The sequence below is a fragment of the Gorilla gorilla genome, chromosome 2 (genome assembly GCF_029281585.2).
Source record: "Gorilla gorilla gorilla isolate KB3781 chromosome 2, NHGRI_mGorGor1-v2.1_pri, whole genome shotgun sequence".
NCBI classification, from domain to species: Eukaryota; Metazoa; Chordata; class Mammalia; order Primates; family Hominidae; genus Gorilla; species Gorilla gorilla.
Genome location: NC_086017.1, coordinates 42,197,418 through 42,225,340, shown reverse-complemented (window position 1 = coordinate 42,225,340; position 27,923 = coordinate 42,197,418). Strand labels below are relative to the sequence as shown.

The following is a 27,923-nucleotide window of genomic DNA, read 5'->3' as shown; positions in this document are numbered from 1 at the left end:
TTACTTCAAGGTGCTAACTTTTTTTGAATCCAGCATCTAAACGAGTCTTTCCCTCCTGATGCCCATCTGAGGCAGCAAAACACCAATTCTAACAAGGCTGTTTCCACCACCCTAGACAGTGATTAAGCACCTTATTTGGAATTACTTTTCAAACTTGCAACGCTTTCTTGAAAATCTTAATAAAGAGTCCTTACTTTTGGATTTGGGGAAATGGTCAAGAGTCAGTCAATCTGCCTTGTGAAATAAAGTAAGACTTGTTTTCCTGGGGGACTTAGCTTAGCAACACAGAAAGAACAAAGCCAGGTGCGTTTTGAACAATGATAGTGTTGTCTGAAAGTGTGCCAACTTAACTTAGTCTATAACCACAAATAGACTATATTTCAAATTTGGTTCATAAGTCAGTTATTTGGAACTAAATATTTTTTCTCATATATTGGTTGAAAACAGACAAAAAAATAGTATCACTGGAGAGCTCTGTTTTATACATAAACACATGTGGTACCACTGGGATTTTTTTTGTAAATCATTTAGCTACTTTGAATTTGCCACCCAGATTGTCAATGCTCTTAAGGCAAGGGGAACCCACTTTCCATCTCTGTGAATCCACTTAGGATGTGTGTGTTCGATCTCCAGGATGAAGCTAAATTTTAGTCACTTCCTCTCTGAAGAGTTCCCAGCCATCCTAAGCTGAGGTGGCAGCCTCCATCACACTTTCTACACAGCTTCACTGCAGTGTATGCCACAGGGTCTCGTATCTACTCATTTTCTTATCTATTTACCCTGGACCACATGTTCACCATCCTGCATCCAGCATGGTGCCAGAGCCAGGATGAGAATCCAGTCATTCCTGACAATTCTCCTTTTCAAATATACAAGAACACCTATGTGTTCTAATAGCAATTTTCATTTGCATTCCAACTCCATACACAATGTGCTCCAACATCATAAGAGCTGTGATGTACAAAGGGTTAAGGCCACAGCCCCAGGAGAGGTTTATAGGAAGCACGATCTGCAGAGGTTGGTGCCCTGACATATTTATTTCCAGTTGACATTGTTCACAGGGAAATAATAAAATGAGAGTCTAATGGAGAGAACCTGGCTTTTCTTGATTCAGTCTTCTGAGAATTGGTTTGCAGTTCTGCCTGAAAGGAATTTCTGGACCTTCTAATGTGCCCAGTTTCACACCCAGGTGTAAGCCACTTGAGAGGCAATTAGATGATGTTGAGATTATCTGCTGTGTTGGGTTCTCCATGGTATGGCCCACCTTTTCTGGGCAGAGAGACAGTCTTGGATTGACTAGTAGAGGACTAATGCCATCTACCGAGTGGGCACTGGACAAGACCACCACCCACAGCTTCCTTACCACTGTCGTCCAGGGCACCTGGGGAATCCTGGTGTAGGTCATTGTTATGTAGATAATGAGGAAGAAGACGGTGAGGACCCAGTAAAATACAGCTACAAACATGACCCAGCCAAATGCGGGGACCCGGAAGTACTCAGTTCCAGCAATAAGCGTCCATACCAGCAGCCCCAGAACCTGTAAAGTGGTAGAAGCAGTGGAGAGAGGAGGGGACAGTAGAAGATAAAGAAAAAGAAGGAAGGAGGGACAAAGAAAAAAAAATAATTATACAGAATGTCAATTACAACTTATTTATTTATTTATTTGAGATGGAGTCTCGCTCCCGTCACCCAGGCTAGAGTGCCATGGAGCAATCTTGGCTCACTGCAACCTCCACCTCCCGGGTTCAAGGGATTCTCCTTCCTTAGCCTCCCAAGTAGCTAGGATTACAGGCATACAGCACCATGCCTGGCTAAGTCAATTACAACTTTCTTGCATATACCCCACCTTCCCCTGCCATGACTTAAAAATATTACAGGGTTTGCAAACTCATGTGCCTACAAATGCCAGGAAGGTAACCATGGCAGTCCAGGCAGGGACCAACAATATCTTGTTTTAGTGGGTTCTCTTAAAATTCAGCTCTAGCTGATAGTTGTGGGCTGGTTTTGCCAGGTCTTCTCCATCCCAGGAGAACACAGAAACTCAAGCTTGTACATAATAATCTTGATTTTAAATATTAGCACTAATCAGGGGTTTTAAAACACCACTTGGTGAGAAACAACATCCATGGCTGGAATTTGCTCCCAGGCTGATACTTGTCAAAGAAATAAGACTGCAGGTGCACTTGGAGGTGGTCCCTGGAGCTGATCTGCTTTCAAGGGACGAACCTCTGGGCATTCCCTGCTCTTCTCACAGATGGCCAGTAACATGTGGTCTGAGACAGCTTTCAGAAGAGAGAATGAACAGCGGCCCAGTCCAGATGTGGACACTCAGTATTTTACCACATGTTGTGCATTTACCCTAGCAATAGTCATCCAACTGCTGACAAGTAAGACCATACCCAAAGCCAAAGTAACACTACTCATTGACTAAAGGAAGACTTCATCAAGGAAAAGGAAACTGACCTAAACTGTAGGTGTCTTGAGTCCTGGACAAAGGAAGGCTAGAGCAAGGTATGCACTCACATTCTAGCACCTTCCAGGTGGACTTTATTCCTAAGTCACAAAAAAGTTGAGATGTGAACCACATGCCCAGGACACAGCAACAGGAGTCCAGGGTGGGCTCTAGCCCTGCAAGTCCTGGCTCGCTGTGTGACTCAGGACAAATAATTTCATTTCTGGTTTAGCTTTCTTTGTGGTATATGAAACAAAATACTAAAGTAACTCTAATCAAGAGGCTCGGAAGACAGATTTCCTTTATTTGTTTAACAGGGGAGCACCTACAATATCTGGGCTTCCTGCTATCAGGCCCCAAGGACAGTGGTATACAAATTGTACATATCCTGCTTGTAGAGCACTAAAGTCTAGTGGAGGGAAATACCTGACCGATTACAACTGTGGTAAATGTTATGAAGAAGGTAAACGGTATGATAAGGGTCTATGATGGGGGAAATGACCTTGCTGGTAGGCACAGGAAGCATCGGAGAAGTCCAGGCTGAAGAATAACCAGAAGGCTGAAAGCACTAGCGAGACAGAAGCAGGAAGGCAACATTATAGGCAGAGGACACAGCGTGGGCAAAGGTCTGAAGGTGGGAAGGGCTCTGCTACCTTCTAGAACCTGTAAGAATGTGTAGTAAGTTAGGATATTGGTGCAAAATGTTAGAGAGCTGGGGAAGGTCAGATGATATGAGCCCAGGAGGCCTAGGGATTTTGTGCTTTATCCGAAGGGCAGTGGGAGAGTTTTAAGCAAGAGAATGTTAAGATTAGGCTAGATTTTTTTATAAAGCCACTCTGGCTGCAGGTAGAGAATGGACATGTGGAGGGGAAAGGGGGAGCAGTGGTGTGGAGACAAATTTAGAGAGCGTGCAATAATCCAAGTGGAAGAATATGAAGTCTTCAAGACCAATATGGTGGCAGTGAATATCGAGAAGTGAGTAAATTCAAGACAAATTTCAGCAGATGGGACTTTCATGGATTAGATATGGGGTTGGGGGAGGAGAAGGGAGAGGATACAATGGAATGATCCCCAGGTATCTAGAAAGATTTCTGGAGTAGATCAGGGTTTGACTTGTTCTGTTGGAAAAATGGAAGAGGAACAGGTTAAAGGAGTGTTGTTCATGAGTTGAATTTTCAACCTACTCAGTCTGAGGTAGTTGGGGACCTTCAAATAGGGATTAGAAGAAGTGGATGTTGAAGAGAGAAGACTTCAGGCCCTTCTTTAAGAAGAAGACTTCCTGTGAAGATCTTGAAGCCATCAGACAGGTTTCCAAGGGACATGTTAAACTGCTTCCCGAGAGAAGCCACTTTCCTGGTACAGTTTTGGTGCCTGTGCCAGGGAGTAGCGAAGACTCTAAATGTTGCTGTTTCTGCTCTTTAGAGTTGAGCATCAACATTCTTTTATCTGCTTGATGTTAGTATATGAATTCCAGAGACAAGATGCTTAATGGAGATGTGCTTTTGTGTTTACATCCGTGGCAACAACACTTACTGAAAGTGAAGATACACAAAATGGGATATAATTCCAGAAAGTGCTAAGCCTCACACTAATGAGGTTTTTGGCCCGAATTGACTCTGACAGGCAATCTATACACATGTATTTGACATTCTGTTGGATCAGTAAGACTGGTAATAGATGTAATGCGGCATGGCAGCGTCTGAAACATTTCAGGCTTCTTGACTGAGATAGGGTCAGAACGGCCCTTTGTGGATGATTCACATAGGAAACATAACAGTGAGTGAAGAGGCACTGTAGATGTGTTGATAGTGTCTCTCTGTGTGATCACAAGGGCTTAAGAGTTTCCATCACAAGTCTGTATCCAGCTAAACAGGCTCAACTCACAGTTCTTGGCTCTGAATGCAAAAACGTTTTTCATTATTAACGCGAGTGAAGCCTGCTGTCCAGGGCTGCATTGTCTAGTCTGCTGGCTGTGGTTGTCTTTTACACAAAGGCACAATATTGTTAACTGAGCCGTCTTTCAAAGAACGGGAATACTTGACCCATGACCTCACAAGCAAACAAAGTAAAAAGAATGTCTCTGTCAAGAAAAGAATTGTTCTACCCCAGTGAATTTCCTAGGTAACTGAAATATATCAAGAAGCAAACCTTTTATCTCCACTATAACCACTACTGATAAAAACCACTCTTCAAAAATGTTACTCATCTTTTGCTTTGTGTTTAAGATAAACCTGAATCTTTATTTGCTTAGACTACAAAAATACTGTTTGTTTTCCCTGATAAGCATTTTTTTTTTTTTAGGCTAAGCCTTTTTTTTTAATGGCAAAACTAAGACTTTTAAAACATTTCAAAGTGATAAATGCACGTAAAAAATTAACACAGTGAGCCGGGCACGGTGGCTCACACCTGTAAATCTCAGCACTTTGGGAGGCTGAGGTGGGCAGATCATGAGGTCAGGAGATCAAGACCATCCTGGCCAACATGGTGAAACCCTGTCTCTACTAAAAATACAAAAATTAGCTGGGCGTGGTGGTACCTGCCTGTAGTCCCAGCTACTCGGGAGGCTGAGGCAGGAGAATCGCTTGAACCCAGGAGGCAGAGGCTGCAGTGAGCCGAGATCGTGCCACTGCACTCCAACCTGGGTGACAGAGGGAGACTCCGTCTCAAAAAAAAAAAAAAAATTAACACAGAAGTATATAAAGAAATGACAACCCCCTTCCCTATCCTCCAGTTATAAAAATTCAAGAAAAACCAACATAAACAATTTTGTATTTACCCTTTCTGGCCTCTTTCCTTGCATTTATAACCACCGCCTGCACATCTTTCTCTTTCTCCCTTATAAATATGGATCACTCTGTTCACAGAGTCTATAACTCGCTTCTTTCAGTCAGTAATACCATGGAGGACAACCTTCCACACTACTACACATGCATCTCTGCCAATTTTAACAGTTGCTCAGTCTTCCATAATTCATGTAACCAATCCCCTATTGATAGGAATTTAGGTTGTCTTCTTTATGTTTGTACAAAAATGCTCAGAAACATTTTTATAACCTATGCCTCTGTATACCTGAATTCCAGGACAGACTTCTAGGAGGAAAATTTCTAGAATACACATTTTAAGCTTTAGAGGTACTACCAAATTGTTCAGCAAAAGCTTGTACTAATTTACTGACCAGGCACAGTGGCTCACGCCTATAATCCCAGCATTTTGGGCGGCTGAGGCAGGCGGATCACTTGAGGCCAGGAGCTTGAGACCAGCCTGGCTAACATGGTGAAACCCCATCTCTACTAAGAATACAAAAATTAGCTGGGCATGGTGGTGCATGCCTGTAATCCCAGCTACTAGGGAGGCTGAGGCAGGAGAATAGCTTGAACTGGGGAAGTGGAGGTTGCAGTGAGCTGAGATTGCACCACTATACTCCAGCCTAGGCGTAGAGCCTGGGTGCAGAGCGAGACTCTGTCTCAAAAACACAAACAAAAACCAAAAACAAACAAGCAAAAAACTGTAGTTTACTCTGTTATCAGTATATGCATGCTTTTGCACCTTCACCAGACTAAATTTCTATGTTTTAAATGGCTAAAAACCCGATTTAAAAAAAAAACAGAACACATGTTTTAACTTTCACTGCTGTATTGAAATACAGCATAAAGAAAAGTATACAAATCCTAAGTGAACAGCTTGGGGAAGTTTCACTAACTGAACAAACCTGTGTAACCAGCAACCAAATCAAGAAACAGAACACTGCCAGCACCTGAAAACCTTATCCTCATTTCTAGTTACTCCTCTCCTCTAAGGGTGACAATTGCCCTGATCTCTATCATCCTAGATTAGTTTCTGCTTTTGATCTTCATATAAATGGATCCTGTAGTATTCAGTCTTATGTCTGACATCTGTTGCTCAATACTGTGAGAGAGTCATCTGCAATACCGAAGGTAGTTCCTTCTTTCCTCTGGTTTCTCAAATTTGACCATCAGAATCACCTGGAGGGCTTGTTGAACCAAATGGCTAGGCCTACCGCTTGCCTGTGATTCAGGTCTAGGATGGACCTGAGAATCTGCACTTCTAACAAGTTCTCAGGTGATGCTGATGCTGCTGGCTCAGGGACTACACATGAAGAACCACGGATGAATAGCATCTTGTTTCTACTTTAATTTGCATTTTTCTTCATCAGTGTCGAGGACAGTAGAGCATTTTTTTTGAATGCTTATAATGCTTATCAACCACTTAGAGTTCTCTTCTTATTTCTCGATAGTTTTTTTTTTCTCTTTCTTTTTTTTTTTGTGAGTGTGTGTGTGTTTTTTTTTTTTTTAGACAGTCTCACTCCATCACCCAGGCTGGAGTGCAGTGGCGTGATCTTGGCTCACTGCAACCTCCGCCTCCTGGGTTCAAGCGATTCTCGTGTTGCAGCCTCATGAGTAGCTGTAATTACAGGAATGCACCACCATGCTTGGCTAATTTTTTGTATTTTTAGTATAGACGGGGTTTCACCATGTGGGCCGGGCTGGTCTCAAATTCCTGACCTCAAGTGATCTGCTCGCCTCATCCTCCCAAAGTACTAGGATTACAGGTGTGAGCCACTGCACCTGGCCAGCCACTGTGCCTGGCCTGATAGATTTTTAAAAGTCACTTTCTGATTTGTAGAGATCTTTACATAAGAGAGATGGTAACCAACTATATATGTGGCAAATATTTTCCCCATCCAGTTTTATTTTTCAAAGTCATAGAGTCTTTTGTCTATGGAAGTTTTAAGTTTTTACATAATTTTTTTTTTTTTTTTTTTGAGACAGGGTCTCACTCTGTTGCCTAGGCTGGAGTGCAGTGGTATGATCAAGAGTCACTGCAGCCTCTACCTCCTGGGCTCAAGAGATCTTTCTATCTCAGCCTCCTGAGTAGCCGGGATTACAGGAATGCACCACATCTGGCTAACTTTTTGATTTTCATTTCTTTGTAGAGATGAGGTCTCGCTATGTTGCCCAGGCTGGTCTCGAACTCCTGGGCTCAAGTGATCCTCCTGCCATGGTCTCCCAAAGTGCTGGGATTATAGGTGTGAACCACCATGCCTGGCTGACATAATTGGTTTTCTTTAACTCTTTTATTTTTACCTTCTTAGCAAGGTCATTCTCAACAGAAGATTATAAAAACATTCTCCCGTATTTTTGTAGTTTTGTATATATGCTTACATCTTTAATCCACTAGCATTGAGTTCTATATATGGGGTAAAGAAAGGCAAATTTTATTTTTTTCTAGCAGATAGACAATTGACCCAATATCACTTATCAGTGTCTTCAGTGTCTTCCAATATATTGTGGCAGTTTCTGGAATCTTTATTCAATTCCATTCACCCATGTTCATCTGCTGTGTCAGTGCCAATGACTGTAGCTTCAACATGTATTTCATGTATTTTAGCATTATTGGAAAATATATCAGACTGAACACCTAATTTTGCTCCCTCCAAAAACCCTTCTAAAATTTTCAAGAGGATGGTTTGAATAGGAAAAGAGACAACAGTAACATTTTTAGAAGCTTAGAACAGAGCCAGGTGCGGTGGCTCACACCTGTAATTCCAGCACTTTGGGAGGCTGAGGCGGGTGGATCACTTGAGGTCAGGAGTTTGAGACCAGCCTGGCCAACATGGTGAAACCCCGCCTCTACTAAAAATACAAAAATTAGGCTTGACGTGGTGGCTCACGCCTGTATTCCCAACACTTTGGGAGGCTGAGGCGGGCGGATAACGAGGTCAGGAGTTCGAGACCAGCCTGGCCAATGTGGTGAAACCCCGTCTCTACTAAAAATACAAAAATTACCTGGGCATGGTGGCATATGCCTCTATCTAGTCCCAGCTACTCGGGAGGCTGAGGCAGAAGAATCACTTGAACCTGGGAGGCAGAGATTGTAGTGAGCCAAGATCACGCCACTGCACTCCAGCCTGGGTGACAGAGCGAGACTCTGTCTCAAAAAAAAAAAAAAATTAGCTGGGCCTGGTGGCACGCGCCTGTAATCCCAGCTACTCGGGAGGCTGAGGCAGAAGAATTGCTTGAACCTGGCAGGCGGAGGTTGCAGTGAGCTGAGATCATGCTGTTGCACTCCAGCCTGGGTGACAGAGCAACACTCTGTCTCAAAAAAAAAAAAAAGCTTAGAACACATATGAACAATGGATAACTGACTTAATGACCCTAAGAAAGCTGAGTTCTAAGGTGGTTAACAGGTAAGTCAAGAAACAAACCAACTTCACTGCAAAGTCTAAAAAGACTCAGGTAGCTCTAGGACAGGAAGCAAAGGTTGGGGGTGGGAGAGGAGTGGCTAAAATAAGGAGGATTGGTGGGAAGCTGTTTGAAAGTCACTAAGTCCTTACACTTTGCTCTACTGCAAGCTGCTGGGTGATTGCCCCACTGTCATTAGTGTGAAAGTTTATTCTCTAGATTAGGATTCCTCAACCTCAGGCATATTGACATTTTGTGCCAATAAGATTCTTTTTTTTTTGAGACAAAGTCTTGCTCTGTCGCTCAGGCTAGAGTACAGTGCCGTGATCTTGGCTCACTGCAACCTCCGCCTCCCAGGTTCAAGTGATTCTCCTGCCTCAGCCTCCTGAGTAGCTGGGATTACAAGCGTGCGCCACCACACCCAGCTAATTTTTGTATTTTTAGTAGAGATGGGGTTTCACCATGTTGGCCAGGCTGGTCTCGAACTCCTGACCTCCAGTGATCTGCCTGCCTTGGCCTCCTAAAGTGCTGGGATTACAGGTGTGAGCCACCGGGCCTGGCCTGGCCAATAAAATTATTGATCTGGAGTGCTGCCCTGTGCACTGTACACTGTAGGATGTGTATAGCAGCTTCCCTGTCCTCTACCTACTTGATGCCAGCAGCTGTGCTCCACCTCCCCACTCTTAATGACAATCAAAAATGTCTCCGGATATTGCCAAATGTTCTCTGGGAGGCAAAATTACTTCTGATTGAGAAACACTGTAAAGAAGGTAAAACGAAAGTCTCTGGATTGAGGGGCACAGTTGAAGGTCTGAACATTATAGTGGAAACAAGGGGCTTAAATGACTAAGTATTCAGTATGAAGACTTCCTCGTCTGTCCAATCCCTAACCTTTCCCTCTGCTTGGTTCTAAGAATACTGGCAGCCAGGTCTTCATTAGCATAAGAAAAAAGACAAAGATACTGACTTTGGGGATTCCCCAACACGCAGCCCAGCCAGGTCAATCTTCAATGAAGTTCAAGGTTCATAAGCCCCATCCACATGCTCAGAGCATCCAGAGAGCTTTGCACCCTTAAACATAGGCAGACAACCAAGATTATTGGATCTATGAAGAAAGCAAAGCCTATGTAACAGGGCAGACAGCAAAAACCAAAAAACAAACTGGAAGAAAGTAACTTTGAAGCGGTAGAAGAAAACATTTCCCACGCCAAAATCATCAGTATCTTAGAGAGAAAAGATATTACAAAAGTGAAAAAGAAACAGGAGGTTGCAAGAAGGACACAAAAATAGTCCTTCAAAACAAAAATAGTTTTTTAAATTAAAAATGGAATAGTAGAAATTAAAAACTCAATAGAAATGCTGCCTGATAAAATCGAGAAAACCTAGAAAACAACAACGAAAAGAAAAAAACAGGTGAGATAAAGTAAAAAAGTTAGAGGATGGATTCAGAAGGTCAAACATCTGATTAATAAGTTCCAGGGGCCAGAAGAGGTGGCTCATGTCTGTAATTACAGCACGTTGGGAGGCCGAGGTGGACGGACTGCTTGAGCCCAGGAGTTCAAAACCAGCCTGGGTAACATGGCAAAACCCCATCTCTACCAAAAAAATACAAAAATTAGCTGGGTGTGATGGCACATGCCTGTAGTCCTAGCTACTTGGGAGGCTGAGGTAGGTGGATTGCTTGAGCCTAGGAGGTCAAGGCTGTAGTGAGCTGAGATCAGAGTCAGATCTTGTCTCAAAAAAAAAAAAAAAAAAAAAGATTCCAGGAAGAGAGAGTGAAGAAAATGGAGGGAAAGAAATCAACTACTCAAGAAAACTCAAATCAGATAACTCAAGAAAACTCAGAATTTATGGATGTGAATTTCTATATAAAAGGACTCCTCTAAGTACCCAGCACAGTGGATGAAATAGACCCAAATCAAGGTACATCATGAAGTTTCAGATCATCAGGAACAAAGAAAAGGTTCTTTAAACCACCAGAGAACAAACAGGTTGCCTAATAAAAGAGGCAGAAACAAGAATGGCTTTTAATCTTTTCTAAAAGTAAATAGAATGTTAGAAGACAATGACCAATGATTTCAAATTACTGAAAGAAAATTATTTTTGATCTAGAAATTACTTGGCAAAAATTATCAATGAAGGGCAAGTGGGGAATATATTTTTTTCAGATATGTAATATCTGAAAAATTTACCTTCCGTGCACTCTTTCTTAGGAATCTACTGAAGGACATGACTCACCAAAAGGAGAGCATAAACTTTAAAAAAGGCAACATGGAATAAACCAACAAGAGAACTACAGAGAGAGGTGAAGGTCATCCCCAGGATGAAGGGAAATCCAAGCATGACAGATGCCTCAGACATAGAAGGTAACCAGATTGGAACAGAGTGACTCAAAAGACAGCCAAGCCACATTAAAGGTTCTCATCACCATGCCTGATGTCATTTTACTTTCTTTTTATCGATTGAAGCTATTAGGGAACTTCTCCATCACAATGTGGGAGGAAAGCAAGAAAGAGGACAATAAGGAAGATAAGGAAACAAGGAATTCAACCCAACAGAAAGGCAAAAGGAATTCCACAGATGACAGTGAAGGGAGGGCCCCAGGAGAAATACATCCAAGATAAAAATGGGAACTCTGATTATGTGATGTGATTGGCTTTGTGGGAAACTTCACTGAGAGGCAATTGGAAAAAATGTGAGACAAAATTAGCTACAAAGCCCGGCCCTCGAGAGTACTGAGGCCCCAAGCCCCCCAGCACTTGTGTGTAAAGCCCCCGTCCCTGCCCCCTCTAAGCCCTGCCCGGCTGGACCTAACTTATTTTATTGTCACAGTTGAGTGCTGTGCCGGGAGGTGGCCACAGTACAGCCCACAATAGGCCTGTAAATAGTCCAGCCCCGTCAGCGTGTGCTGGTCCAGCCAGCCAGCTGCAAGCGAGTTGTTTCTAGAAACAGTGTCTCTATAAAGAGAGAACTAACGCCAAAAAAAAAAAAAAAAAAAAAAAAAACAAAACCTAAGCAAAAAAAAAAAAACAAAAAACAAAACAAAACAAACCCACTCTATTATTAACCTTAGTAAAAACCAAAAGAAATCATTGTTCACTACAACACTCAGCTCTAAATAATATTTATGTAAGGATAATAAACACAGAATATTGACTTAAATCATAAACGAATAGGCTGAGCACAGTGGCTCATACCTTGGAATCCCAGCACTTTGGATGGCTGAGGCGGGAGGATTGCTTGAGCCCAGGAGTTCAAGACCAGCCTGGGCAACATAGGAAGACTCTGTCTCTACATTAAGTAAATAAGCAAGCAAGCAAGCCAGGCATGGTGGTGCATGCCTATAGTCCCAGCTACTCAGGAGCCTGAGGTGGGAGGGTTGCAATGAGCTGTGATTGTGCCACTGCATTCTAGCTTGGATGACAGAGTGAGACCGTGTCTCAAAAACAGAAAAAAAAAAAAAAAAAAAAAAAGAATTATAACATGGAGAAAGGAAGCTTCGATCATGTAGATGGTGCCACAGACCAAATGTGTGCTTCCCAAATCCATCTGTTGAACCCCTAAATCCCAGTGTGATGGTATCAGGACGTAGGGCCTTTGGTAGGTAATAAGGTTTAGATGAAGTCTAAACCTCTCATGATGAGATTAGTACCCTTATAAAAAGGGACACCAGAGAGCTTCCTCTCATGCTTTCTCCACTGATATGCACCAGAGTGAGGCCATGTAAAGACACAGCAAGAAGGTGGCTGTCTGCAACCAAAGGAGAGAGCCCTCACCAGACACCTACCCTGCTGTCCCCTTAATCTTGGACTTTGTCTACAGCACTATGAGAAATAAATTCCTGTTGTTTAAGCCACCCGGTCTATGGTATTTTGTTATGGCAGCCCAAGCTAAGAGAGAAGGTAACAAGAAGTGACTAGTTAACATGTAGAATTGAATCAGAAGATGACAGCTCACATATTATTTATAACTATAGATACGGGTAAAGCCGGAGTAGCTGTCTCTGAGGAGAAACATGGGGAGTTATGGGAGTAAGAACTTCTGTTTTTCACAAGCCTTTTGGGTCTACAGGTATTTGATCACCCTACTGATGTCAGTTGATTTCTAGAATTTTCTTTTCTTTTGTTTTTTTGAGACGGAGTTTCACTCTTGTTGCCCAGGCTGGAGTGCAATGGCATGATCTTGGTTCACTACAACCTCCACCTCCTGGGTTCAAGCAATTCTCCTGCCTCGGCCTCCCAAGTAGGTGGGACTACAGGCATGAGCCACCACGCCCAGCTAATTTTGTATTTTTAGTAGAGACGGAGTTTCACCATGTTGGTTGGGCTGGTTGCGAACTCCTGACCTCAGGTGATCTGCCCACCTTGGCCTCCCAAAGTGCTGGGATTATAGGTGTGAGGCACTGTGTCTGGCTGATTTCTAGAATTTTCTGGCTAAGCCATCTGCAGTAACAGCAGCTTTGGTCCTTTCCAATATTTATATCATCTGTTTCTTTTTCCTGAATTATTGCATTGGCTTAAATCTCCAGAACCGTCTTCCAGAACACAAGTGATGGTGGCAATCCTTATTTTATTCTGTTTTATCATTTTAATGTTTTACATTTTTATATGTGTTGATGGTTTTTGATAGATGATGGATATCTTTTATGGAGCTAAAAGTTTCTACTTTTTAGTGACCTAAGGTTTCTTTTCCAACCTCTCCTGTGAACAATAAGTTAATGAGCTCAATTAAATATATTTTCTGTACCTCCTTTTCAAAATTAAATACAGTATTACTAACACAGCTAAACCTTTTGATGACCCAGCGTCATCACAAACATCAAATATTTCAATTGCTGCCTTGTACTATAGAAGGAAAGTGCTTACTTCTATTTGGAATGGTACCAGATTATGTGTGTTTTTCTATGAAGAAAAAAAAAATTGTTGTTTTTTGAGACTGGTCTCATTTTGTTGTCCAGGCTGGAGTGCAGTGGCTTGATCACTGCTCATTGCAGCCTCAACCTCCCTGGGCTCAGGTGATCTTCCTACCTTAGCCTTCTGAGTGGCTGGGACTACAAGTGTAAGTAGGTGAGACTACACCACCACACTCAGGTAATTTTTTAATTTGTAGAAACGAGGTCTTGCCATGCTGCCAAGGCTGGTCTTGAACTCTTAGGCTCAAGTGATCTGCCCACCTCGGCCTCCCAAATCCTATTACAGGATTACAGGCGTGAGCCACCATGCCCAGCCTGAAGAAATTTTTTTAATTGAAAATCAACTCACCACTTGCAGCTCTCAGTGAGCTGATTTCAACTGCCCTCCTCTGTCCTTTGTGTGTACCCTCCTACCCCCACATCATCTTTATTCGAGTATTCTACGGACTAAGAAAACAAATATCAGGTTTTTTGTTTTTGAGACAGGGTCTTGATCTGTCACTCAGGCTGGAGTGCAGAGGTGCAATCACAGCTCACTGCAGCCTCGACCTCCTGGGCTCAAGCGATTCCCCCACCTCAGCCTCCAAAACAGCTGGAACTACAGGTGCATGCAACCATGCCCAGCTAGGTTTTAAATTTTTTGTAGAGCCGGGGTCTCACTATGTTGCCCGGGCTGACTTCGAACTCCTAGACTCAAGTGATCCTACTGCCTCAGCCTTCCAAAGTGCTGGGATTACCGGTATGAGCCACCGATACTGGCACAATTTTTAAAATCATCCAGAAAGACAATAAGTTTGTCCCTGAGGACTCCCTGTGGTGTCTACGAGCTTTGTGACAGCAATTCTGCTGCTCAGAGGAATTATCTGATGGCAGTGTTAAAAAGTCTCATTTATTCAAATACGTACTGAGTATTATTGTGACACAGGTTTTCTAGGCACTATTGGTGGGGCAGGAAATGCTACATTGCTATAGGACATAAGTTGGCTGGTTTATTTTTGACTTTAGTCTTGACTGGCAGGAGCACCATTACTGAAAATGTACTCTAGCCTTGAAAACAGGTAACTTTTGACAATTAACTAGGCTAACCTAGAAGTAATGCACCAGCTGTTCCCAGCTGGCTTAGCTCAGGGGATTTGCATTGTTCTGGTGAGATCTCAGCATACCTCTGAAATACCTCATTAGATTTTAAATCATTTATCATACTAATTCCTTGCAATGAAGTGGCACTGGAAATAGTGATTGCAGATATGCTATTATGTGGCCTGCCAGAAGAGAACCAACCAATATCGCCATACCTTACTGTTCTACTTCTGGTGTACATTTAATATGGCACATATGTGGCAACATTCATTCATTCAAAAACCTCAGGTCTTGGCCGGGCGGGGTGGCTCACACCTGTAATCCCAGCACTTTGGGAGGCTGCGACGGGCAGATCACTTGAGGTCAGGAGTTTGAGACCAGCCTGGCCAACGTGGTGAAACCCCGTCTCTACTAAAAATACAAAAAATTAGCCAGGCATGGTGGCACATGCTTGTAATCCCAGCTTCCTGAGAGGCTGAGGCAGGAGAATCACTTGAACCTGGGAGGCGGAGGTTGCAGTGACTTGAGATCACGCCATTGCACTCCAGCCTGGGTGACAAGAGTGAGATTCCGTCTCAAAAACAAAAACAAAAACAAACCACCTGAGGTCTCAATGGCAGTGCAACGATGGGGAAAAAAAGACATGGTCTCTGCCCCCAGTTGACATTTAATTATAAGCTGTAATAAATCCTATGAAAAGAAACTATGGTAATACAAGAATGCAAAGCACAAGGACCCAACCAAGCCTGGAAGGTCAGAGGAAGTGAGAGACAAATAGGTGAATGAGAGTTAGCCAGGCAAAATTTGGGGCGTGGGAGGAATGCCAAATCTCTGAGACAGACACCCCAGCTGGTGACATGGGTCTTTGCGGGTCTTGACTTGACACATGAAGACTTTCCAGGTGGAAATCCACTTGCAAAGGAGGCCTGGCATCAGACAGCAGTCTCCAAGGATGGCACCTTTTCTTAAAAAGGTTTATCAAGACTTATCCCATAGCGGTTTGAAGGCCAGAGAATGTTAGTGTTGGATTGATTAACTCATTTCACAGATGAAGAGATGCTTACAAATGAAGAGAAGTCCAGGACACATTCAGAAGCAACCAGCCTAGGGTCATGGAGCTAGTCAGGGGTCAAAGCAGAACTAGTGTTCAGCGGCATCTTCCAATCTGGTGCTACTTTTATTTATCCCATAGTCTTCATTGTTTGATTCCCTGTTCCCTCCTTCTCCTTCCTCTCTGGCTGAGGTGACACTACCGCACATGGTAATAGCAGACTGAGAGGCAGAGTTTGCTTAGTGGGGAAAATCCTTACTGTGGAGTCAGTCTACCTGAATTCCATTAGCCCTTGGGCAAGTTACTAACCTGAGCTTCAGTTTCCTCAACTGTAAAATGGGGATACAGAGGCTTCCCTCCTAGCGTGTGGGAGGACAAAATGAGTTAATCAATGTATGCACAACAGTGCTTGCGAGGTGCTGTGTCAATTATTACTACTATGCTAATATTATTGCCAGGGTTTACAATGGCTCTTAGGAGAAACAGCTCTCCTCTTTCTCAGGTAAAAAACCTACTTTTCTCTGTAACTGAAGCTTTTTACACTTGTGTGGAGCCAAGAAGTCTACTTCCAGCTCCCTGCATGTATGGACTGAGCTTGAGAGCTCTCTCATGAGTAATAATGCCAACACGATGTCAGGCTAAGTGAACTGTGAATGTGTAACCCTGAAGCTCCGTCTTCCCTGCCCTGTGTGGACACCTGAATGCCACACGGTCCACCTCAATACCATGGTTAGCATGCCCCTGTTCCTGTTTGGTTAAATGGTATAATCAAGGCCATCTGGCCTGGTAGGAAGAGCTGGGCTTTGAATTCTTACCACCAGTGTGACTAGGCAAATTGCCTTCATCTATTCAACCAATATTTATCGAGGACCTCTGTACCCAAGTCCCTGGTAACAGTATAATATCTACTATGGAATAAGGAAACACTTCTTGTACCTTACCTCATTTGACCCACACAGCTAGCCCCCTAAAATAGGTTTTTGTTTTTTGGGTTTTTTTGAGATGGAGTCTCATTCTGTTGCCTACACTGGACTGCAGTGGTGCGATCTCGGCTCACTGCACCCTCCGCCTCCTGGGTTCAAGCGATTCTCCTGCCTCAGCCTCCTGAGTAGCTGGGATTACAAGCGCATGCCACCACGCCCAGCTAATTTTTATGTTTTTAGTAGAGACGGGGTTTCCCCATGTTGGCCAGGCTGGTCTCAAACTCCTGACCTCAGGTGATCCGCCCACCTCAGCCTCCCAAAGTGCTGGGATTACAGGCGTGAGCCACCATGCCCAGCCTTAAAATAGGTTTTATCATGATGATTTTATAGATAGGAAAACCAAGGCACAGTGAGTTAAAAAACTTAGTCCAAGTTTATTTATTTTTTTTGAGACAGAGTCTTGCTCTGTCGCCCAGGTTAGAGTGCAGCAGCAACCTTGGCTCACTGCAACCTCCGACCCCTGGGTTCAAGTGATTCTTCTGCTTCAGCCTCCAGAGTAGCTGGGATCAAAAGCACATGACACCACACCTGGCTGATTTTTAAATTTTTATTAGAGAGGAGGTTTCGCCATGTTGGCCAGGCTGGTCTTGAACTCCTGACCTCAGGTGATCCACCTGCCTCAGCCTCCCAAAGTGCTGGGATTACAGGTGTGAGCCACCACGCCTGGCCTCAAGTTTTTAAACTGTACTACACATCAACATCATGCCGTAAGTAATTTAACTCTTCTGTGCCTCAGTTTCTTCATCAATAAGTAGAGATAATACATATTTTCTAAAATCCACATAAGACAATATACTCTACAAAGGATAGTTGCTATTGTGATTAATACCTTAAAAAAAAGAGCAGTTTGGCAGACCATAAGCCTGCCTTAGAGGAATAGGCTGGTGTTTGAGACAGAGTAGCTGGCTCCTGCCGTGTTCTTAGGGATAGGACATTACCTGGAATGCCACCAGCCAGTCCCTTCTCACGTGCAAGGTTCTGGGCATATGGAGATTCTAGTAAAGACAGCAGAAGCCTCTGTGCAAATCCACTCCCACGTCTGCAAAACAAGATGCCCGGCAGCTGCCCACCACTGTTGGGCCACTAGGTAGTGCCATCTTCAGACTGAACAGGGCTGATCACGACAAGGTCTTTTGAAGTGCTGGTCTTTCACATGGCTTCTTGATTAAGGACAAGTACATGGAAAACAGGATGGCAACTAATCCTATTTGCTCTGATGGCTTAAACATCTAAATTAGAGAGCATGCTGCTCTTAATTCAATGAATTCCAAGAAATCTTGCAAGAAAGGTGATATATTAGAGAGTTTGACACAGGAGCCATATTGAGTCAGTAAACAGGCTATGGGCACCTGCCACATGGTAGGCACAATACTGAGTGCCCAGGGTACAAAGGTGAATGAGGCTTAGGTCTCTGCACAGGAGGAATTTGCCATCTAGTGCAAGAGACAAACACAATTCAGTTCTTTCTTTTTCACCAGGGGTTGGCAAACTTTGGCCCATGGCCACATGCGGCTCACTGTCTGTTTTGTATAGTCAATGAACACAGCCATGCTTATTCATGAATGTATTATCTATGGCTGTTTTCACACTACAACAGAATATGTGGCCTCCTGGCTACATAGCCTGAAATATTTACTATCTGGCCCTTTATAGAAAAAGTTTGCCAATTCCTGTTTACAACCACACACACTCTCTGCACTAGGAAATATACACACATGCACATATATGTGTACTTATGTTTTTGTTACCTGTTTTCCAAATCAGGTTATTAAATACATCAAGCCAGAGAAGATTATACAACGGAAGAGTATACCTCTTTCCTGGAGCATCAGGGAGTTACATTATCCTCAAACTGACCTCTCCCTACATTTACTTTCCAGAGTCACAGGGGCTCTTCAAGCCAGTCACCTTCACTCTCATCCCAGGTTTGGAGCCCTTCTGTTTAGCAAGCATGGCGACCATCTTCACTTATCCACTAGAGGGTATCCAAACACTGCTTATGAAAGACTAAGGTGCTACAACCGGACCCTGTTGAATGGAGAGAGATCAGAGTTTACTGTCTGGATGAGTTCCTACACTTACAACGCCTTGCACAGAGGTGGCAGGGCATGGAAGAATAAACTGGACTCTCACCCATTATTACCAGACGTTGCCTGGAAACAGATCTGACAAGAAATGCAATCAGCTGGCTGAGATAAGGATGAATTAATACAAAGACTTGGAAGGGCAAATTTAATCCACAAATTCACAGCCTCCTCCTTCTACCCCTGCAAAGTTCTTTTTATTTATTTATTTATTTTTTGAGATGGAGTCTCACTCTTTCGCCCAGGCTGGAGTGCAGTGGTGCGATCTCGGCTGACTGCAAGCTCTGCCTCCCGGGTTCACGCCATTCTCCTGCCTCAGCCTCCCGAGTAGCTGGGACTACAGGCACCAGCCACCTCACCTGGCTAATTTTTTGTATTTTTAGTAGAGACGGGGTTTCACTGTGTTAGCCAGGATGGTCTTGATCTCCTGACCTCATGATCCGCCTGCCTCGGCCTCCCAAAGTGCTGGGATTACAGGCATGAGCCACCGCGCCCGGCCTACCCCTGCAGAGTTCTTACTGAAGTATGTTTAATACTTTATAGGGGAACTGTGTGGAGCATCAACCAGCACAACCAAAGGGCTTCAGGCCTTGCTGCTTTCTCCAACAAGGCACTTGGCCTCTGGGCTAGATAGTTTTTAATTGGGAATGGAGAGCTGGCCCTTAGCAGAAGCATGTCTGGATTGCCTGGGAGGATTTCAAACCATGTGGTCGTCTTTCTGTTTTCAAACACAGCATGAAGATGGGCATCTCCTTCTGGTCCTCTCTGACCTTTTCTGAAGTCCAACTGTATAAGATTCCTTTGGGTACTCTATTCCAGAACAGAACAAAACTTGAGGCCTAGATGTTGCTAGTAATTTGTGAATTACCTTATTCTTGCTTAGGACTTTAGTCTCACGTTCTACGATCAACTAAAGACCGGCACTGTGACAACACCACAGGACCCTGATTTTCCCAGCAGGCAATGGAATGGAAATTGACCTACTGGGCTGGCTTTAAGATATGCCCACAAATTCTTTGATGCTCTTCTTGAAGGTAAGCTGGACTTACTGACTTGCTTTTGATGAACAGAATGTGGCAGAAATTATGCTATGTGACTTGGGAGGCTGTGTCATAAAAAGGAGATAGCATCCATATTGTGAGGACACCCAAGCAGCCTTGCAGGGAGGTCAACATGGAACAGAAATGAAGTTTCCCACCAATAGCCAGCACCAACTTGCCAGCCATGTGAGTGAAGCTGATTCTCCAAGCTGAATCCTTGGAAGTGGATTCTTCAGCCCCAGTTAAACTTTAAGTGACTGCAGCTCTGGCAGACATCTGATGGAACCTTAGGAAAACACCTGAGCCAGAACTGCTCAGCCACGTTGATCCTGAATTCCTTATGTACAGACACCGTGAGTGATAATAAATGTCTTCTGCTGCTTTAGGCTATTACATTTAGGGGTGATTTGTTACACAGAATTAGATGACCAATATACAAAGTACCATCCAATTTTGCCTTATATACAATAGGTAGTGTGTTAGGTGCAAGCCTGGGAGACCTGGGTTTGTCTCTAATTTGCTGTGTGACCACAGACATAACTATTTCTCCTGAGCCTTGGTTTGTACCTTCACAAGATGGGTACAGCACCACCTAGGTTGCTGCAGGGTCTTAAGGTGTTTTGTGATCGGCAAAGATAGAGGTAAAAGCAGTGATATCAGTCTCATGTTTTTTCTTCCAGAGAACATGATTTAATGCTTAGCAGAGTTGGTTTCTTAACAGTAGTGGCCCTAGGGTACTCAGTCAGTGAAAGAAAGGAGTGGGAGGTGTCCCATGCCTGTAATTAGAACCACTGGGCTAAGGGTGCTGAGGAACCTCAAGAGCAGAGGTTGGCATGCTTTTACTGTAAAAGGCCAGGCCGGGCACGGTGGCTTACACCTGTAATCCCAGCACTTTAGGAGGCTGAGGCGGGCAGATCACAAGGTCAAGAGATCAAGACCATCCCAACCAACACGGTGAAACCCTGTCTCTGCTAAAAATACAAAAATTAGCTGGGCATGGTAGCACATGCCTGTAGTCCTAGCTACTCAGGAGGCTAAGGCAGGAGAATTATTTGAACCTGGGAGGTGGAGGTTGCAGTGAGCCAAGATTGCACCACTGCATTCCAGCCTGGCAACAGAGTGAGACTCCATCTCAATAAAAAAAAAAAAAAAAAAAAGGCCAAATAGTAAATATTTTTGGCTTTGTGGGCCATATGATCTCTGCCACAACTACTCAGTTCTGCCACTGTAGCATGAAAGCAGCCATAGACAATATGTAAATGAATGGGAGCAACTGTCTTCTGGCTGGACTTGGCTGCTGGACTGTAATTTGCCAACCTCTGCCTTGTAGCCTTGGATTCTCCAATGATGTCTGGTCCCAGGCCAGCAGGATCAGTATCCCCCAGGAGCATGTGAGAAACGCAGACTTTTAGGTCACACCCAGACCTGCTGAATCAGCATTTCTGGGAAGGAGCCCAGCAAGGTGTCTTCCCAAGCAGCTCAAGTTTAAGAAGCCCTATTTCCTTCCCTCTTTCTCATGGGCTGCTCCACACACCAGGGATTTAAGAGGAATACTGGATGCTGATGACCCAATCCAAGATCTTCTCAGGACTCACAAAGAACACAAATCTTCCCCCAGAATCAGAGAAAAACACTTGGATCATGGTCCTGGGTCACCATTAAGTAAAGTTGCAGCCAGCCCCAGCCAAACAGCTTAGAGTCTTCAAGAACACTGAACAAACTGTGTGAAAAGAAGACTCTTAGAGTGAGGGGATTGGATTTGGTGATATTCCAGGGCCACCTCTGTCCGTGCAGGCCTGGATGGTGTTGTCTGTGGTCAGATGCTAACCTGGCTCCCACATTTACTTCCTTCTGTAAACACTTTTCCATTTCACACGTTGGTTTTCACTGTGGTTTGAATGTGTCCCCCAAACTTTATGTGTTGGAAACTTGGTCCTCAAATGCAGCAGTGTTGAGAGGTGGGATCTTTGGGAGGTGATTGGATCATGAGGGCTCTGCTCTCACAAATGGATTAATCCATTCATGGATTAATGAGTTATCTTGGGAGGAGGTTTGTTATCGCAAGAGGGAGACTGTTTTAAAAGTCAGTCTGGCTGTCTCTCGTGAGCCTCCTTGCAATGTGATGCCCTGCACCGCCTCAAAACTCTGCAGAGTCCCCACCAGCAAGAAGGCCCTCACCAGCTACGACCCCTTGGCCTTGGACTTCCTGCCTCCAAAACTGGAAGAAACAATGGTTTCCTTAATAGATTACCCAGTCTCAGGTATTCAATCACAGCAACAGAAAACAGACAATTTCCTTCCGTTTTGGTGAAGCATGGGGGAATAAAAGGCAAAGAGGAGAAGAAAAAAATGAATGCTATCTCCCAAGGAACAGAACTGAGATAAAGGCTTACAGGAAAGAGGATGAGAGAGTAGTGAGGAAGAGGCAAGAGTCCCTATAAAAACAGCTTCTTCCATTTCTGTGTGGGAGAGAGACGTTTATTGAATGACAATAAACGTCTTACCTCCAGCACCATCAGTATTTGTATAGGATATCATCAGTTACATCGCTCACATCTCATTTAGCCACACAACAGTTGTATGATGGAGATATGATTATCTTTATTTTACAGAGGGAAACTGAGGCTCACAGCAGTGAAAGGCTATGTTCAAAACCATGTTCTGCAAAGCTGCTGGAGCCCTGGCTGAAAGCCAGGTCTAAGGACTCTTTTCTGCTACAGAGCCTCCCAGCACTGCCTCAGGTCCACAGCCCAGTTTGAGGTCAAGATAAAATCTTACATGTACAAGCCTTGATTTGTGCCGACTCCACTTTATCACAGGTCCCCTGAAGGGACTGCACAGAGCCTGAGAACCGGCTCTACCTGGGATAGCTCCACCTCTGTCCTTCTACCTTTAGGCACTAGGGAGGAAGGTGGGAGGAGCGAGGGACATCACACAAAAAGGTTCAGATGCAATTGTACAACTGTGCATGTATCAAAAGTCACACAGCTACTCTTTAATGTCAATCTCAAAAGAAATGAAATAAAAATCAAACAAGGAGGATTATGAAATGCTTGCCTCCACCAAAGACGCCAAGCATTTGCCCCAGCGCTGGCAGGTGTGACAATCCATACCCTCATGCTGAGAGTCGCTGCCCTGGAGGGCCTCTCCCACTTGGTCAGGGCTGCTTTCTGGAGTCTGTCATTCCCTCGGTCCACTTGCCCTCCGGATGTTTAACTGCCTCTGAGTGCAGGAAGTAAGACTGTGTGCTTCGTCTTCAAGGGAGAGTTCTGATCTCCCGCCCTGCAAGTCTCCCTGCTTTTATGAAGCTGAAAGGGCCCTGGCAGACATACACGCCCTTTAGGAATCTATATTCCTTTGTCATGTCCATTCTTAATTCTGAAATTCCCGGGTTATCAGACCTTCTTTCAAACAGAGGAAAATTTGGGAGGGCCTTAAATCATAATGATCAGTCCAGGAAACACATGAGAACAGGTGACCTTCGACACATCTGTTCTACCTAATTAGCCTTTGCCCCCACGGCTGCAAGCTGCACCAGGATCAGTAGGGTCCAATGGCCAAGGTCAGTAAACTCATGGCTGCAGAGATGGAGAGAGTTGACCACCTGGCCCCTGAAAACAAGTTTAGGAATGTCAAGCCCTCCGCGGAGGTGAGTCTACCTGCACACATTTCCATGCTGCCTTTTCCCCAGGCCAGCTAGTCTGCTTCCGACCGGAGATGTACAGCTTACCAGAGAGTTCCACCACCCACCACCTAGTGCACCTGACTCCAACATGCCACAGTGGTCCTTCTTTGTCTACACCCGTCAGGAGATGAGCACAAATATGCTCAAGGTAGAGAGGATGACATGTACGGGAAGGCTTCATACTCTCTCAGCTCTCCCAGGAAAGGAGTGGGATGGAGGGCACAGCCTGGTGTCAGCTTGGCAGACCCACTGGTACCCCTGGACACCAAGCCAGATCGTTCCTTCCATCTCTGACAGAAGAGCCTGGCAGGACAGAGTTCTCGCCCCTGGCCAGGCCTCCCTACTTGGGCAGAGTATGTCAAAGGAATGCTATTACTCAGGAAACAATAGTAGGCACCGAGGCACTCAGGTAGACACTGAGAGACCCAGCCCCCAAATGTGCCAGCAGCTTCTCCGTTTCCTCCCTCCCTCACCAAGACGGCCCAGGGCTAGGGGAGCAAGAGAGCAGGAGACCCTTGGCCTCACCTTCTGGAAGGTAGGAGTTGGCCTAGGATTGCAGTTTTCAACTGAGGCAGTGGAGGGCAGGCATGAGCGGGGGATGTCACAGGGTAGCAACAACACATCTTCCTGCAGCTTTCACTTTACACAATTTTTTTTAACTGTGGGAGGGGAGGTGAACTTTAAGTATAAAGAAATTAAAATTGATTGTCACATTAAGGCAAAAGAATATGGCAAATACAAATTTGAATGTATTTTTAAGAGAAAACATGAGTTGGCTTCAAAAAGTTCAAATTGTGCCGAGTTGGGGAGCTTCTGGGACATGCTCCTTCACTTTTTTTTTTGAGATGGAGTCTTGCTCTGTCGCCCAGGCTGGAGTGCAGTGGTGCGATCTCAGCTCACTACAAGCTCTGCCTCCTGGGTTCACACCATTCTCTTGCCTCAGCCTCCCGAGTATCTGGGACTACAGGCGCCCACCACCATGCCCAGCTAATTTTTTGTATTTTTAGTAGAGACGGGGTTTCACCATGTTAGCCAGGATGGTCTTGATCTCCTGACCTCGTGATCTGCCTGCCTGGGCCTCCCAAAGTGCTGGGATTACAGGCGTGAGCCACCACGCTCGGCCAATAGACTATTTTTTAGAGCAGTTTTAGGTTTACAGAAAACTGATTGGGCCAGGCGTGGTGGCTCATGCCTGTAATCCCAGCACTTTGGGAGGCAGAGGCGGGTGGATCACCTGAGGCCAGGAGTTTGAGACCAGCCTGGCCAAGATGGTGAAACCCCATCTCTACTGAAAATACAAAATTAGCTGGGCATGGTGGTGCGTGCCTGTAATCCCAGCTACTCCGGAGGCTTAGGCAGAAGAATCGCTTAGAACCTGGGAGGCGGAGGTTGCAGTGAGCTGAGATTGCACCACTGCACCCCAGCCTCGGTGACAGAGGGACACTCCGTCTTGAAGAAAAAAAAAAAAAAAAAGAAAAATTGATTGGAACATGCAGAGTTCCCACATATCCCCTTCTCTCCTCCCTGAGCTCCCCTATAATTTATATAATTGATAAGCCAATTAATGACACATTATTATTGACCAAAGCCCATAGTTTACATTAGGGTTCACTCATGGTGGTACGCATTCTATGGGTTTAGACAAATGTATAATGACATGTATCCATCATCAGAGCCAGCACACAGTATTTTCACCACCTGAAACCATCCGTGCTCTGCCTATTCATCTTTCACCTGCATCATTTCTAACCCTTGGCAACCAGTAATCTTTCCAATGTCTCTGTACCTTTTCTTTTCCTTTTTTTTTTTTTTTTTTGGTGGAAAAGTGAATATGGAAATACTGTGCTGCAGTTACAAGAAATGGGTTAGATCTAGCAAAATGGTTCGGTCTTTAGAAGAGTGCTAAATGAGAAAGGATAAAAAAAAATGAAACATTGCCCAGTGCTTCCCAAACATCAGTGTATACACAATCACCAGGGGTCTTGTTAAAATGCAGGTGCTGACCCAGCAGGTCTGGGATGAGGCCTAAGATCTGCATTTCTGACAAGCTTTCTGGTGATGCCCGTGCTGTTGGTCCACAGAACATACTGAGCAGCAAGGAGCTAGATGAGGAATCACACAATTACAACCCAGTAGCCAAATCTGGCCACAGTGTTTTTGTATGGTCCACAAGCTACAAGGGGTTTTAAACAGTTGGAAAAAAATCAAAAGAATATTTTGTGACATATAAAAATTACATGACATTCAAATTTCAGTGTCCATAAATAAAGTTTTATTAGAACACAGCCATGCTCACTCATTTGCATATGTCGTTGGCTGCTTTTGTGCTATAATGACACAGTGGAGTAGTTGCAACAGAGTCCATATGGTCCATAAAGTCTAAAATATTTACTATTCTGGCCCTTTACAGTTTGCCAACTGCTGTTCTAGACTGCTACCATCTATGTACATTAAAAACACACACATTCCAAACCTTCTTGTTTTATAAGAATACATACAAACAGCATATACATCAAACACATATTAATAACAGTAGCCCATGGGAGAAGGGGAGAGGATAACAGTAAGAAATGAGGATAAAAGGCAACAAACCAAACAAGGGGGGCCTTTTGAGGACCAATGAGGGTACCGTGCCATGAACTGGGTGGGGAAGTTAACTCTTTTCCCAAGTCCAACAGAGTTTGAGAATCACTGACCAAGGCTGTCTCACTAAGCATCTCTCTCCTCTTACAGGAAGCCCCCAGAGGCCCCATCGAGTGGTCTCTATTTTCAGAGACTGGCTGCTTTATACAGATTCAAGAAGGATCGAGGCGGCTGAGCATGCTAAGGACAGCATTAGAAGGCACTTCCCTAATCAGCCCAAATTCATGTCTCAGCAACCTTGTTTCTCAGCCCCTCCCCATGAGGCCTTTACCCAACAGGCCAGATCTCCTTTCCTATCGCCTCCATCTGTGCCCTTCTCCAAGCTCCCCACCCCTCACCTCCTGACTCCTCTCTGCCACTCCTCAGGTATCAAAACCCACTGTGATTTTGCTTGAGATTCTATCCCAGCTAAGAAGGCCCCTCTCTCTTCCAGCTGGGTCTCACATGGCAGAGGTCACCTTCCTTATCTACGCCTGAGGCTACTGATGCTCAGAGGTAACTGCCCCCACTGCAGGTCTGCAGCAGGTGGAACTAGCAACCAGCACCCCAGCTTTACATCCTGTGCTGCGTCCACTGTGACGGGCTGCACCTAACCCAGCCCCATATGGACAATGCCTTGCTTTTCTAATTGTACTGTGCTTCTGTAGGATTTCAACTTTTCCATCCAAAATTTGCTTGAATCCTCATTTATTTTACAGTTGCCTCACAATTAAGGTGTTGCTTTTTTTTCCTTTTTATTCATGACTTACTTGTGTGTGTGTGTGTGTGTGCGTATGGTCAAAAGAATGTAACATTTAATACCTTAATCATTTTTAAATACACAGTAGTGTTGACTGTCTGCACACTGCTGTGCAGAAGATCTCTAGAACTTTTTCATCTTGTAAAAGTGAAACTGTAGATGCACTGAATAGCAACTCCCCCTTGCACCCTCTCTTTATCCCTTGGCATTCTACTTTTCATTCTACTTTCTAAGAGTTTGATTACTTTAGATACCTTATATAAGTGAAAGCATGCAGTATTTGACTTTCTGTGACTGGCTTATTTCACTTAGCATGATGTCCTCAAGGTTTATCCATGTGTAGCATATGACAGAATTTCCTTTTTTAGGCTGAATAATTCTCCATTGTATGCATATCCCACATTTTGTTTACCCATTAATCTGTTGATGTGCATTCAGGTTGCTTCTAACTCTTGGTTATTGTGAATAATGCTGCATGAACATGAGTGTGCAAATATCTCAAGATCCTTTTTTTTTTTTGTATGGTTTATTTGTTCATTGTTTTTTTTTTTTTTAATCAGCTGAATTTAAGATTCAAAGATCCTGTCTTTAATTCTTTTGGATCTATACCCAGAAGTGGGATTGTTGGGTCATATAGTAAATTTTATTTTTAATTTTTTGAGGACCCCCCCGTACTGTTTTCCAGAGTGGCCTCATCATTTTACATTCCCATGTACAAGGCACAAAGGTCCCAATTTCACCACATTCTTGTCAACACTTGTTATTTTCTGTTTATTTGATAGTGGCCATCCTAACAGGTGTGAGGTAATAGCTCATTATGGTTTTGATTTGCATTTTCCTAATGACTAGTAATATTGCTCATATTACCATATGCTTGTTGGCATTTGCATATCTTTTTCTGAGAAATGTCTACTCAAGTCCTTTCCCCATTTTTACATTTGATTTTTATTGTTGTTGTTGTTGAGTTGTAGGAGTTCTTTATATATTCTGGATATTAACCTCTTATCAGATACATGGCTTGCAGGTATCTTTTCCCTTTCTGTAATGATTG

At 44.0% G+C, this 27,923-nt stretch overlaps 1 protein-coding gene across 2 annotated transcripts in view; it reads right to left on the bottom strand.

The window, feature by feature from the left end:
* Window positions 1-27,923, bottom strand: part of CMTM8 (CKLF like MARVEL transmembrane domain containing 8) — a 131,392-nt gene that overhangs the window by 11,720 nt on the left and 91,749 nt on the right. Inside the window, exon 2 of one of the 2 annotated variants that reach the window (XM_004033797.5) lies at window positions 1,364-1,537. The exons of the other annotated variant lie outside the window; for it this stretch is intronic. Within the exon in view, the coding sequence (XP_004033845.1) occupies window positions 1,364-1,537 (174 nt within the window). The remainder of the gene's footprint in view (window positions 1-1,363; window positions 1,538-27,923) is intronic. 2 annotated transcript variants of the gene reach the window in all.